Below are 13,490 nucleotides of genomic sequence, written 5' to 3'. Positions count from 1 at the left end.
TTAAAAGGGCAACCCTAAATATTATGTCCTAATATTGCTTTAACCATTGCAAACCCAAAGTGTGCATTGAATGCGATTTTAGCAGAATTACAAATGAACATATTTACAAACTTGACATACAGACCCTGCTGAAAAGACCAGCTTAGACCTGCTAGAATTTCCATGTTGATCTAGGCCGAAACTGTGAGAACAATCTCTCAAATTCCAGACAGTTAAGTCAACCTGCTATTAATGCTGCTCAGGTTTCACGGTCATTGACAGAACTATGGTGGAGAAGGCAACATAGTAAGGGTCTGGTTGTAACCTGTGCAGGTTGATCAGATGTTCAAGGGGTCAGGTAGAAGAGAGGCCACTCCTACCCGCATCATCAATGATTAATGAACCCTGAAACAGGATGCTTGGATGAGCTCTGAGACTAATTAATTATGGAGTGCGGTGCATTCATTTGCCTTGCTCTGATCGCTGTTCTCCAGAAACATCTTGCATTTAACAAAGCAGGCCTGTTTACCAAATAATCGTCATAATTTTTATTGAGTCTGAGTGTAGGCATGGTGATTCTGCCACTGTATCTCAAAGACAAGGAGTGGTGACAGCAATAGACAAGATTTAGCTGGAAATTTATGGCACTTCCAAGCTTCTTCTGTGAAATATGGAGACACGAGTAAAGGGATAAATGCCTTTACTCCTAAAAGTGTCTACACAACAGGAACTGTAAAAACCTAACTATAAACAATATGCAAAGTTATAGTTAGATAAACCGCTACTAAAATGCTATCTAAATGAGCTAAGAATGTGAAACATAGATCTGGTGTTATATATTATTATATATAAATAAATACGAATGTTGGCAAATGTTCAACTTTGATGGATAGTTGACCCAAAAATTCATAATTTAATCAGAAAGTTAGCCTCAGTCACAATTCCCTTTTATTGGATCTGTTTTCCATACAATGCAAATGAATGGTGACTGAGGCTGACATTCTTTCTAATATCTTATTTTGTGTTCCACGGAAGAAAGACAAAAGGGTGAGTAAATGATCAAAAATGTTTGGGATGAACTACCCCTTTAAAATAATGGTTAGGTTTAGGGTTTGGGTAAGAACCTGTATGGTTAAGGTTTGGGTTAGGGGTAGAACTTCCCGTAATAACATTGTTTGTTGGTTCATTTAGTTTAATTTAGTCTCAATATGGGATTAAAAGTCATACATCTTTGTAATAACCAGACATGAGACATATAGAAATGTAAAGATCACTTAGTTGGTCAATGGTTCCTTTGGTAAAAAGTAAAAAAAAAAAAAAAAAAAGTGAAATTTGGGGCCTGGGTAGCTCAGCGAGTAAAGACACAGACTACCACCCCTGGAGTCAAGAGTTCAAATCCAGGGTGTGCTGAGTGACTTCTGCCAGATCTCCTAATCAACCAGATTTGCCGGTTGCTAGGGTGGGTAGAGTCACATTGGGGTAACCTCCTCGTGGTCACTATAATGGGGTTCTCGCTCTCAGTGGGGTGCATGGTGAGTTGTGCGTGGATGCCGTGGAGAATAGCATGTCCTCCACACGTGCTATTTCTCCTTGGTAACGCGCTCAACAAGCCACGTGATAAGATGTGCAGATTGACGGTCTCAGAGAATCTCAATTGAGATTTGTCTTCCGCCACCCGGATTGAGGCGAGTCACTATGCCACCATGAGGACTTAGAGCGCACTGGGAATTGGGCATTCCAAATTGGGTAGAAAAGGGGAGAAAATAAAAAACTAAACAAATCAATTTGTTCAGGACTCACAAAAAACAATTGTGAGTCCTGAACTCTCAACTCTGTATGGTATATTGCTGAACAGCTCTCTTATTTTACTTGAGAAATTATTAGTAACCCTTAATGGAATATTCCAGGTTCAATTCAAGTTAAGCTCAAACGACAGCATTTGTGGCATAATTTTGATTACCACAAAAACTGTTTCAGTTCATCCCTCCTTGTCTTAAAAACAATATTCAAAAATCAAGTTACATTGAGGCACTTACAATGGAATTGAATTGGACCACTTTTTGGAGGGTTTAATGTCAGAATTTGTGAAGCTTATAATTTTATAAAAGCACATTAATTCTTGTGTTAAATCTTTTGTATAATTTCAGCTGTGTAGTTTAAATTGGAGTTTTTACAATAATTTTAGGGTTTGCAGCATTATGTTGTCAATGGCAATGAAGTTGACACAATTTTATATTATTTTACAAATAAAAGGTTAGTGAGGGAACACTAAAATCATGTTAACATGCAGATTGATTACAGTACGTCTTGTGGCTATACTTTTGAAACAGTATGAATTTTAACATTTATGGATTGGCCCCGTTCACTTCCATTGTAAGTGCCTCACTGTAACCTATAATTTTGCTTTTTATTTTTTAAATGTTCATTTCAATTTAACATATAAGTAAAACATGTTTAAACACTTTTTAATGTGGTCCATAAAAAGGGTGTTTATGCACTGCAAGACAAGAGGTTTTAGAGGAAGCTTAGTGTAGAAATTGCAGGGAAACAACACATTTCTGTGGTGTGAACTGAATGCACTCAAATTCCAGAGCAGCAGCTTTGTTATTTCCAAAGATGAAAAAGTAAAGCCAATTAACTTCCATAAATACTAAATGTAAATGTTATTTGGTTGTTTGCTTTGCTTTGCAGATGAGATGTGGCCCACACCACAGTTAAACGGATCCATATTGGCCCCGGGGCCCTTGGCTGTTTCAGCTTCTCCAACCCCAGATTCCCCTGGCTCTTCTGCCTGTCCCCTTCTGACCACCCCTACAACCCCTCAACCGCCCCCAGCCTCCTCCTCATCCCCTGGCTGTGGCTCCACAAACCCAGAGCAGGCAGGCACTGGTGCCTCTGGAGCACCATCTGTCACCCCCAGCAACCCTGAGACTGAAGAGGACAAAGCCAAGAAGCTGCTTTATTGCTCACTGTGCAAAGTGGCAGTCAATTCGCTCTCTCAGTTGGAGGCCCACAATAAAGGTGAAGATTCATTCAGTGGCAGCTCATCTAAATTCAATAACTTACTGTGCTGACTTGTTACACAAAGCATCTGTCAACAGAGTAAAGAGTCTCCAATGAGCGGTTAGAGGTGGATAGCTCATACATCATTTCAAATGCTCCTATTTGAGAGGTCTTATTAGTCCAAAGCTGTGATTTTTACTGATGGGGTTTAAAGCTGAAGTGAGTCATTCCTGTGCCACTAGTGTCACCAAACGGAATTGCAAAAACAGTCAATTTGTTGGACAAACCGATAATCTCGCTCCAAACGCATGCCATTTTTTGAGTCATGTAGCTGCATGTGTTGGACTTTTGTAAGCAACTTTTGAGCCACAATGTTTACTTTTTCTAGAAAATCAACCTACAAATTGTTTACTTGTATGTAGATGTCTCTGCATATTAAGCTGGGATAGAAGAAAGTATTTTAGCATCAAAACAATTACATCACCTTTAAACATAATTTTGAGTTGAGACTGTCAAATGCAGTACAGGTGTCTAATTGCAACAAATCCAGCACTTTCCATTAGTCCAGAAGAAAGGGCAGATGCCATGTGTTGTACAGTGTTTCTACATTGTCTTAATGTTACTGCATGACTTTCTCACGGGTCTCAATACTGCTGCAATTACCACTGAAGACATCATTATTTTAAGAAATCGCCTCACTAAAAAATGCATGATTTATCTTTTTCTGGAAGCTGCAGAAATATGCTTTGCGTAGCTCAAGGCAACTAAAAAGAGAGCACTAGCAATCATGTCCATCACCTAACAACCCCTTTTAACTCCTGAAATCAGTTAAATCTATCTTTAGAAGCTTTTGCATTCTCATGATTTATACACAACTTTATATCACTGCTTGGCTTCTTTGGGTTTGCCCCAAATGTGTGCATAAAAACGAATAAGGGAGATTATTATAACATTACAGTGTGGCTTGTAGTATTTTGGGTAGTGTTTGATTTCTACAGCTATACTGAATGCCTGAGCAGAGATAAAAGTCATTCTGATCTATTATTCAGTCTGTGTCAACAGAAACAACCCTGTTTGAGGAGGCAGAGGTGCTTGTTGAGGACAGTTTTTCTCTGATGCAAGGCACAGCACACAACTCTATCTGTTTCTTTATTATTGATCTACTCTTTTATTTATCAGGGAAAACAGCAGTCACTCTCTCCTTGTAAATATGGGAGGGAATATTTAGCAAAGAATGAATTGCGCCCAAATATTCAGTGTTGAATACTGAATCATCTCTTTCTAATCATCAATAAAGAGAATCATCTCTTTAAAATCACCTCTTTAAAAACGCATTATAACAAATGTTATTCTTCATCATTTTATGAATTTCTGCTGCTTAGATCAGTAAAAATATACACAAACATCTTTTTAATAAAATGTTGTTTATTGCCTGTTTTCTGTGGGGGTAAACTTGTGAAGTTAATTACGACAGACAAATAGTGTTGAGATACGTGAATAAGGTGCAATATATTATTTGCCTAATTTACATAGAAAGCTGCATATTTCAGTGCATTTAGTGTTTGGTTGAACTGCCTTAATGGTGGTTAAGCAGCGCAACTGTTTAACGAATTTGCCTAGTATGTTTATAGCACCTGATTAGAAATGTCTCATTTTCAGATTGTTGGTTGAAAAGCCGTTTTTTTCCACAGGCCAACTGAAAGGAATGCCTTCACATAAAATATTTGACAACAGTTTGTGTTATCTGAAAATTCACACTTGGTAGCCACGTGCAGGTCTAGTCGTTCCTCTTGGAGCATAACTACAGTATGTTTTAAAGTTAACACTGCAAAGAGTGATAACTGAACATTTCTGAGAATAGGGTGAATTTATAACCATGGCCTAAGTTTAAGAAAGAAACATGGAATCATTATACTCCATTACCAAAATAAAACTCTAAACCAAGGCCAGACAATCATATGTTATGCAGACAAGCACAGATATAGCTTGGCTGTGGAAGGAGATTTGGGTTGAGAAGCTAGAAGCATTTGTTGTTTGATAATACTGCAGCTGTATGTCTAAACTCAGCTGTCGATTCCTGCATAATCTCTTTATTTATTTCTCAAATGCCAATTACTGCCAGACAGGAAGGATAGGAATGTCCATTTTATGATCCAACTGTAAAATGATGTGCAAAATAGGAAGAGTAGCCTACATTTTTTGACAACACAGGGGTCATTCAAGCATGTGCGGCTGGTGAGCCCAGTATAATAGCGTTAGATGACCCCAGCCGAATCTAATACTCTGTGTAGAGAAAACATAGAGCGAAAAGGCCTCGGCATGTTGCTTCCTCCCCTCAGGGGTGTGGGAAACTACATGACGTCTTGTGGGGTGTTGGGGGGGTTACGTGCAGTCTGATGCCTAGGGACACCTAGTGTCACTACATCGACGCAACGTCGAGTGAGGGACAGACAAACACTGCTATGCTGGTCCACTGTCTAGACCAGAAACAAACTAGCCCCGACCAGTATAATCCAGCCTGGAAATGCATACTGGTTTAAGCTGGTCTTTTCAGCTGGGTTTTGCCATATCTTGTCCGCTCAATGTTCTCTCAAGTTATGACACAAAATCTGGGGTACAACGTAAAAATTTGGTCAAAGTGAAAGAATGATACTTGCATTTGGTTTGGCAAGAGAAATTATAGATTATCTCAATTATATATATTTTTCTTTTGTGTTAATTAACAAAACACAGACATTATCGTTCTGGAGTCCAAGCATGTGGATGTCACATGTTTTTGTCCATATCTTGGCTGCATTTGGTGAAGCCAATAACATGATGGTTACAACATGTTATTGTGTTGCATGGCTCAGAGCAGGAAATTGGAAATTAATTAACTTCATTGTAATAAAGACTGGTCAATTTATCATTCTCATAAACTCAGTTTTCAAATTCAGTTTTGCAACAAAGTTTTGAAATTAAAAAATTTCAGCAATGACAGTACTTGATTTATGAACTACCCTGTACAAATAATTAAATCTGTATGTCAGTGTTTTACATTCAAAAAGAATATTATGTGCAGATGCAAAACTTACCAATATATGGATGGTGTGACTTCCTTTCAGAATGGTGATGAAATTGGAAACGTGAAGACAGACATAAAATTGTCCTTGTCTCTGACAGGCCTGCATGAGCGGCTGCATTCAGGGGCAATTCAAAAAGGAGGATTCAAGTTCCCTCTAGTGGCAAAAACTAGATATTAAAATGCTACATTAAACTGTATACAGTGGCTGCAAAAGTATTTGGACAATGAAGGCACATCAAATAAAAATTATTTGAATGTATTTGTTTTAGAATGTATTATAGCCACACACACACACATATACTATATATATATATATATATACATACATACATAAACACACACACACACACACACAGTATATATATTACAAACGCAAGCAAAATATATATATATATATATATATATATATATATATATATATATATATATATACATAAAAAAAGTGTGTTATGTTTTAAATGATAAAACAACAGTTATTGTTTAAAATTAAGACAAAGTACTTGAATGCTCTCTGGTTGTCAAACTTTGTGGATCATGTCCATAGTTAATGTGATGAGCCACACCTGTGGTTACTCTGCAAGGACACTTGTGTGAACTTGAGGGAAACTGACTTTGTACATTCACTAAAGCGCAGCTTGGGACCATTTGGTTGAAAGTCATTTTAAAGTTACTTTTTTGAAAAAGTTTGAAAGTGTAATTTTGTAGTGTAGTTTGCAGAAGCCACACTGAGACATTTATTAGTGCGGTAAGTGTCCAAAAGTGCCTGTATACTTTTTTTGGGACCTCTGTATGTGCATAAATATAATTATACTAATCTATAAAACCACCTCTGTGTTTCATTATTCTCAGGCACTAAACACAAAACCATTCTGGAAGCCCGCAGTGGACTGGGCCCCATTAAGGCATACCCTCGCTTGGGTCCGAAGCCCAGCAGCGAGCAGGGAGGAGGGGCAACAGACCCCAACACTCAGGAACGTACCTTCCACTGTGAAATCTGCAACGTGCGGGTCAACTCAGAACTGCAGCTTAAACAGGTGCACACTTTGGACCAATACATAAATCTATATTTGATTTGAAATAACACTGATCTGTCTACTTTTAAAGGTTCAGCATCTTGTAATAGGCGTACTTATTGATAATGAGTTATAAGATTACATTAAATAATTTCCTTTATGTTTGGTTTGTTTGCAGCACATATCAAGTCGGAGGCACCGGGACGGAGTGGCAGGAAAGCCCAACCCCCTCCTGAGCCGACACAAGAAGCACAGGGGAGCTGACCTTGCTGTAAGTGGTAACCAATTTTGGGGTTTTAGTTACAACCTTTGGATCCTTTTAGCATGGCACAATTGACCTTCCAACACAGTTTAAATGTGCTAAATGCACTGAAAGTCCTATTAATAAATTGAATTGCTAATTCTATTATGTAACTTTTTTAATGTTAAAATAATTTCATAACATGCAGAGAAAACTATAAGTAAGCCATTTGTTGGTTAATTTTCTCAAGAACTTTAAACACTATGTCTCTGTGGCACTATAGCGTGGATATTTGGAAGGCTGTTTGTTTAGTAATTCTATTCAATGGCACTTGTGGCACAGAAATTGCAAACATCAGTTTAAAAAAACTTTTTGCAGACAAATATAAACTGTCCATATGCATTAATTTCTTCACAAAAATCCCATTTTAATTTTTCAAAATATGAAATATGAAAATTTGGACTGATAGTGAAGGAAAAGCAGCAAAAATGGCCATACTACATGGGAACTCCATGGGAGTGGCTATTTTGAAGAACCTAAAATTGTATTAAATAATTCAATAATTCCCATACTTAATGTACAGTTGAAGTCAGAAATGTACATACAGTACATCTAATACATTTAAACTCAGTTTTTCACAATTCCTGACATTTAATTGTAGAAAACTTGCCCTGTCTTTGGTCAGTTAGGATCACTACTTTATTTTAAGAATGTTAAATGTCAGAATAATAGTAGAGAGAATAATTTATTCCAGCTTTTATTTCTTTCATCACATTCCCAGTGGATCAGAAGTTTACATACACTTTGTTAGTATTTGGCAACATTGCTTTTAAATAGTTTAACTTGGGTCAAACATTTTGGGGAGCCTTCCACAAGCTTCTCACAATAAGTTGCTGGAATATTGGCCCACTCCTCAAGACAGAACTGGTGTAACAGAGTCAGGTTTGTAGGACTCCTTGCTCACACACTCTTTTTCAGTTCTGCCCACAAATTTTCAATCAGATTGAGGTCAGGGCTTCGTGGTGGCCACTCCAATACTGTGACTTTGTCATCCTTAAGCCATTTTGCCACAACTTTTGGAGGTATGCTTGGGGTCATTGTCCAATTGGAAGACCCATTTGCAACCAAACTTTAACTTCATGGCTGATGTCTTGAGATGTTGCTTCAATATATCCACATAATTTTCCTTCCTCATGATGCCATCTATTTTGTGAAGTGCACAAGCCCCTCCTGCAGCAAAGCACCCCCACAACATGATGCTGCCACACCCATGCTTCACGTTTGGGATGGTGTTCTTCGGCTTGCAAGCCTCACCCGTTTTCCTCCAAACGATGGTCATTATGGTCAAACAATTCAAATTTAGTTTGATCAGGACAAAGATCTTTGTCCCCAAATACACTTGCAAACTGCGGCTGGCTTTTTTATGATGGTTTTGGAGCAGTGGCTTCCTTGCTGAGCAGCCTTTCAGGTTATGTCGATATAGGGCTTGTTTTACTGTGGATATAGATATGTGTCTACATGCTTCCTCCAGCATCTTCACAAGGCCCTTTGCTGTTGTTCTGGGATTGATTTGCACTTTTCACTCCAAACTACATTCATCTCTAGGAGACAGAATGTGTCTCCTTCCTGAGTGGTATGATGGCTCTATGGTTCCATGGTGTTTATACTTGCGTACAATGAACGTGGCACCTTCAGACATTTAGAAATTCCTCCCAAGGATGAACCAGACTTGTGGAGGTCAACAAAAAGTTTTTCTGAGGTGTTGGCTGATTTCTTTTGATTTTCTCATGATGTCAAGCAAAGAGGCACAGATGTTTGAAGGCAGGCCTTAAAATAAATCCACAGGTACACCTTCAATTGACTCCAATTAGCCAATCAGAAGCTAATTGGCTAATTGTCTAAAGGATTCACATAATTTTCTGGAATTTACCAAGCTGCTTAAACGCACATTTAGCTTAGCGTATGTAAACTTCTGACCCACTGGAATTGTGATATAGTCAATTAAAAGTGAAACAATCTGTCTTTAAACAATTTTTGGAATAATTACTCATGTCATGCACAAAGTAGATGTCCTAAATGACTTGCCAAAACTATAGTTTCGAATATTAAAACTTTGGAGTGGTTAAAAAATTAGTTTTAATGACTTCAACCTAAATGTATGTAAACTTCTGACTTCAACTGCATGTTTTTCATCCTTTTGATAACTTTTTTAATATTCTAAAATGTGGAAAATAATAATCATAAAGAATGAGAAAGTGTGTCCAAACTTTTGACTGGAAGAATATCTAACAACAAAGTTTTGTTTCTTTTTATAGGATCTCACCAAAGCATTAGGCGCTGGCCTCCTGCCTAGTCCTCTGGCTGTTGCCGCAGCGATGGCTGCTGCCGCCTCCTCCAATGCGTTGGGTCTCCGCGCAGCGGCTCCCACCCCCCATCCGCATCATCACCTCCTGCAGGGTCCGCCCCTCAGCCATGCCATCTTGAGACCAGCTCCGGGGCCCATACGCACCTCACATGGGCCAATCCTCTTCTCTCCGTACTGACTCTACGCCCACCTCCTTAGCCAACCACAGCGAGTCGGGAGCCTCACCTCCAAAAGCACACTGTGAAGAAAATTATTATATTGAAACACCACAGCAATGACACGAATCAACTCATCAACAATAAAGTCAACTTTTAAAACAAGTAGAAAGGGGGAGAAAAGTGAGAGAAACCAAGAAGGTCTTGTGAAAAGGCTTTCTAACCCTGTTTCCATCACCCTTTACTGCCTCCTCTGTTATTTTTGGATTGAGTGATTTATTCATTGATGGATGGATGAATGGACAGATGCAGGGATTGTTGGAATAGAGCAATATTGTATGCTGAATGCATTTGATATTCTTGTTCATTCTATTCTGATCTTCCCTCTATTTATAAACACATACTGTGAGGTAGCAGCAGTCACATTGTAGCCAGACATGCTGAAAATGAATTAGGTAACTTTATAGAGACCCCAGAAAACACATACAAAAACACAAAGACTATAGTTAACTGTTTCTGTACATGCTGTAAGCTACAGTACCTTGTCATTCTGATTCTGCATCCTAAACCCTATGCACCTTGACAAAAATCTACAGAAACCCTGTTAAATCAGTATGTTAGCTGCTTGTAGTAGTCTTCGCTGTATTCAACTTGTTCCCTGTCTGGCTTTGGCTTCAGAAAGCATATTTACAAGAGGAAAACACTTCAATCTTCAATGCAGTTTCACCAATTTCCATATCAAGTAGGAAACTGTGGGTAGGCATGGTCTAAGGATGCCCAGTTCTTTCAGAATACTGGCCTGATTCTAGTTTAGTGAAGCATCTCCACCAAATCTAGTGTTTGAAGCAAAATACAGTGGACTGCATTGTCAAAAAGGTACTTACCAAAAAGCCAGATCTCATACAGATTAGTTGCATCTATATAGGGAAAGGAGAGATGTAGAAGAGACACAACATATCCCTTTTGTGTAGCTTTTACATCCCTTAGTGCTAGAAGCAGGTAATGTGTCTGACTGAAAACACCCCTGACCCCTCTTAGATCTTAGAAGACCAGTAGATGTCTATTTATTCTATTGTGTAGCGTAGTTTAGATTAAAACATCAAAGCTGGCTGACATAGAAAATATTCAGAAATGTATGTAGAGGATGATGTAACTGTTAGTAAATGCTAAAATAGATGGACGGGTACTTTGGTTCTCAGAGAAGGCAACAAACCTAAGCACACATTTGGATTTACAGGCTCAACTGTTCATTTGGTCTCTCTATGTTCTATGGAAAATGGAGATTATGCAACCCCAGTGAAAAAGTCTGAAAGCTTTTGACAAGCAATATGGCCCCCTTTTAATTCTCTGTCTAATTTTCTGCCTACATCCCAGCAAAGGACTGACACCACAGGACTGCCAGCTACTCCAACAGCATGCTAGAGAGTGTATAAAAGGAATGGAGTTTAGTTAAGAGGATGCAAGGTCACAGAAGACATGACTGTGCAATGCCCCTTTTTGGTATGAACTTCCTGTCGTGAATCTAAAGCCATGCAATGCATATTATTTTTGTTATTTTATTAGGAACAATTAATGCTAATGTTTTGTTGTTATTTTTTGGTTCGTTTTCATAGCACACTGTTACGTTGAACAAATATTGTTGTGGAAATTCTGAGAAAAAAAAATCTAATAAAAACAGGAATATTTTTCTATGGAAGATTGAAAACCTGCACTTGGGAGAGATCGAAATGAGGTGGGATGTGGACTAACCATTGTAGATAATGTATTTGGACAAAGTGAAGTACTCATGGATGAAAAAAAAAAACAAGCAAGGGTACACTTCTCACACCAAGTACTTTTGGAGATACCTGGTGCCCTTCCATTGACAAGCAAAGTGCAACGATGTCTTACTGTTGTTTGAATATTGCAATGCAATAAGCAATTCAATTTTGTAATTTGTTGTAGATGAGCATAAACCTAATGTACTGGGTTTTATAAATGGTTATGTATGCCTGCTGATAGGCTTCCATTTCCTTCCACAGAGATATTAGCCTTTGCCGTACAGAGGGTGGGAATTTTGAGCAAGAAATTTGTACCCAAAGGGACTTGGCCCTTCATATTAAAGGGTCTTATCAATATCAGAGTGGGAGACAGGGTATAAATCTAAAGCAAACAACGTGTAGTCAGCCATAGCCTTTTTCAGATGTTGATTAGCTTAACCTTTTGTTTGTTCGTGGCATTGTTGCATTGTGTAAGAAGCAGGTTTTGTACATCATGTTAATGCCATTACTTCATGCTAACTATGGTTAGCATCCACCATTGTGCTTTTGATGGACTTTACCTCTGTTTGGCGATGTATTTAGTTTTCTCATTAGTACTTAGGCATTAGGAAGGGTGCTGCAGTTCATATTGGTGTGTATCGTGTAGTGTTTTGTGTGTGTGTACAGACAGAATCTGGTCTGGGAAATGAAAGCTTCAATAGCATAGGGGCTAGCAATGGACTAAATGGAGCTTCTTGCTATGAGCAGCATCTGCCTAATCTAACTATCTGGGATAGTTAATCCAAAAATGTTTATTCTGTCATCATGTACATACCCTCATGTAATTTTAAACCTATATGACTTTCTTCCGTGGAACTCAAAAGTTCAGCAGTTTAGCAGGGTGTTAAGCATGTTAGCAGAGTCCAGAACATTCTGTCTGACATCTACTTTCATGTTCCACAGAAGAAAGGAAGTCAGACTGGTTTAAAACCACATGTGGATGAGTAAATGACAAGAGAATTTCGATTTTTTTGAGTGAACTATCCCTTTAAACTGCAAAACTGTAATCAGACATTTCTATCCCAAACTTAATTATAATAACAATGAGAGGGCGATGTATTCCTCTGATTTCAGGGGACAGCTATTTTAATAACACCATGCGCACTGACACATTCTATAGTTTGAAACCGGGTGTACTGTCCACTAAAAAGCTGAGCCCAGTATCACAGCTAAAACAGATTCACTTAAACCCATCAGTCAACTCTGTAAAGGCCATGTTCATCCTGTAGTCATCCCTGAAAAAAGTGTAATCACTGTACAGAATTGTCTAGAGCTCTTTGGTAGATTTGTTCAACCTTTCAGGGCAGGTGTAATGTTGCTGGTGGTCTATTTTAGCCTTAGCCTTATTCCACCCTATAGGCCTCTCCAGAAGCGGACGCGTAACGGAGAAGCTTTGGTCAAAACCTTGTCTTGCCATTAACGTTATTTTTTAATTGAATTGTCAGATGGGAAAACAGTATGTGTGATGGAACATAGCAATATTCAACCCATACTGGCTACTCTTGTTTATTGCAATAAGGAAATCAACCAATAGATGCATATAAGAGTAAAATATTATAGATGTAATTTAAATGAAACACAGAACATTATGGAAATACTGAGTTTTCACATGAGGGGAAAAATAAATAAATGTCTAAAAATCAATAAAGAATATTAAAACTCATGACTTGCACTTGTTTTGTGTTTTTCTGTGCCACTGGAGTCACCAACCGAAACCCTTTCCCAATCTGTCATTGGTCGACAAACATACAGTCCCGCCCTAAAATCACGCCATTGTTTGTGCCAATATTACTAGGGTGGGATGTTTAAGCGTACCGCAGTGTTACACTTTTCAGGGAAAATATCGAAAAAATTACACACATCACTTTAAC

The 13,490-nt window shown here is 38.3% G+C and overlaps 1 protein-coding gene across 3 annotated transcripts in view; it reads left to right on the top strand.

The window, feature by feature from the left end:
- znf385a (zinc finger protein 385A) overlaps window positions 1–13,272 on the top strand; it is a 102,071-nt gene extending 88,799 nt beyond the window's left edge. For all 3 annotated transcript variants that reach the window (XM_052106383.1, XM_052106385.1, XM_052106384.1), the window contains 4 exons: window positions 2,671–3,000; window positions 6,896–7,080; window positions 7,238–7,330; window positions 9,616–13,272. In XM_052106383.1, coding sequence (XP_051962343.1) covers window positions 2,671–3,000; window positions 6,896–7,080; window positions 7,238–7,330; window positions 9,616–9,843 — 836 coding nt within the window. In that variant the 3' untranslated portion in view covers window positions 9,844–13,272. The remainder of the gene's footprint in view (window positions 1–2,670; window positions 3,001–6,895; window positions 7,081–7,237; window positions 7,331–9,615) is intronic.
- Window positions 13,273–13,490: the final 218 nt, after the last annotated feature.

The sequence above is a fragment of the Xyrauchen texanus genome, chromosome 35 (assembly GCF_025860055.1).
Source record: "Xyrauchen texanus isolate HMW12.3.18 chromosome 35, RBS_HiC_50CHRs, whole genome shotgun sequence".
NCBI classification, from domain to species: Eukaryota; Metazoa; Chordata; class Actinopteri; order Cypriniformes; family Catostomidae; genus Xyrauchen; species Xyrauchen texanus.
Note: the sequence above shows the minus strand (reverse complement) of the source record. Positions and strands in the feature narration are given on the sequence as shown.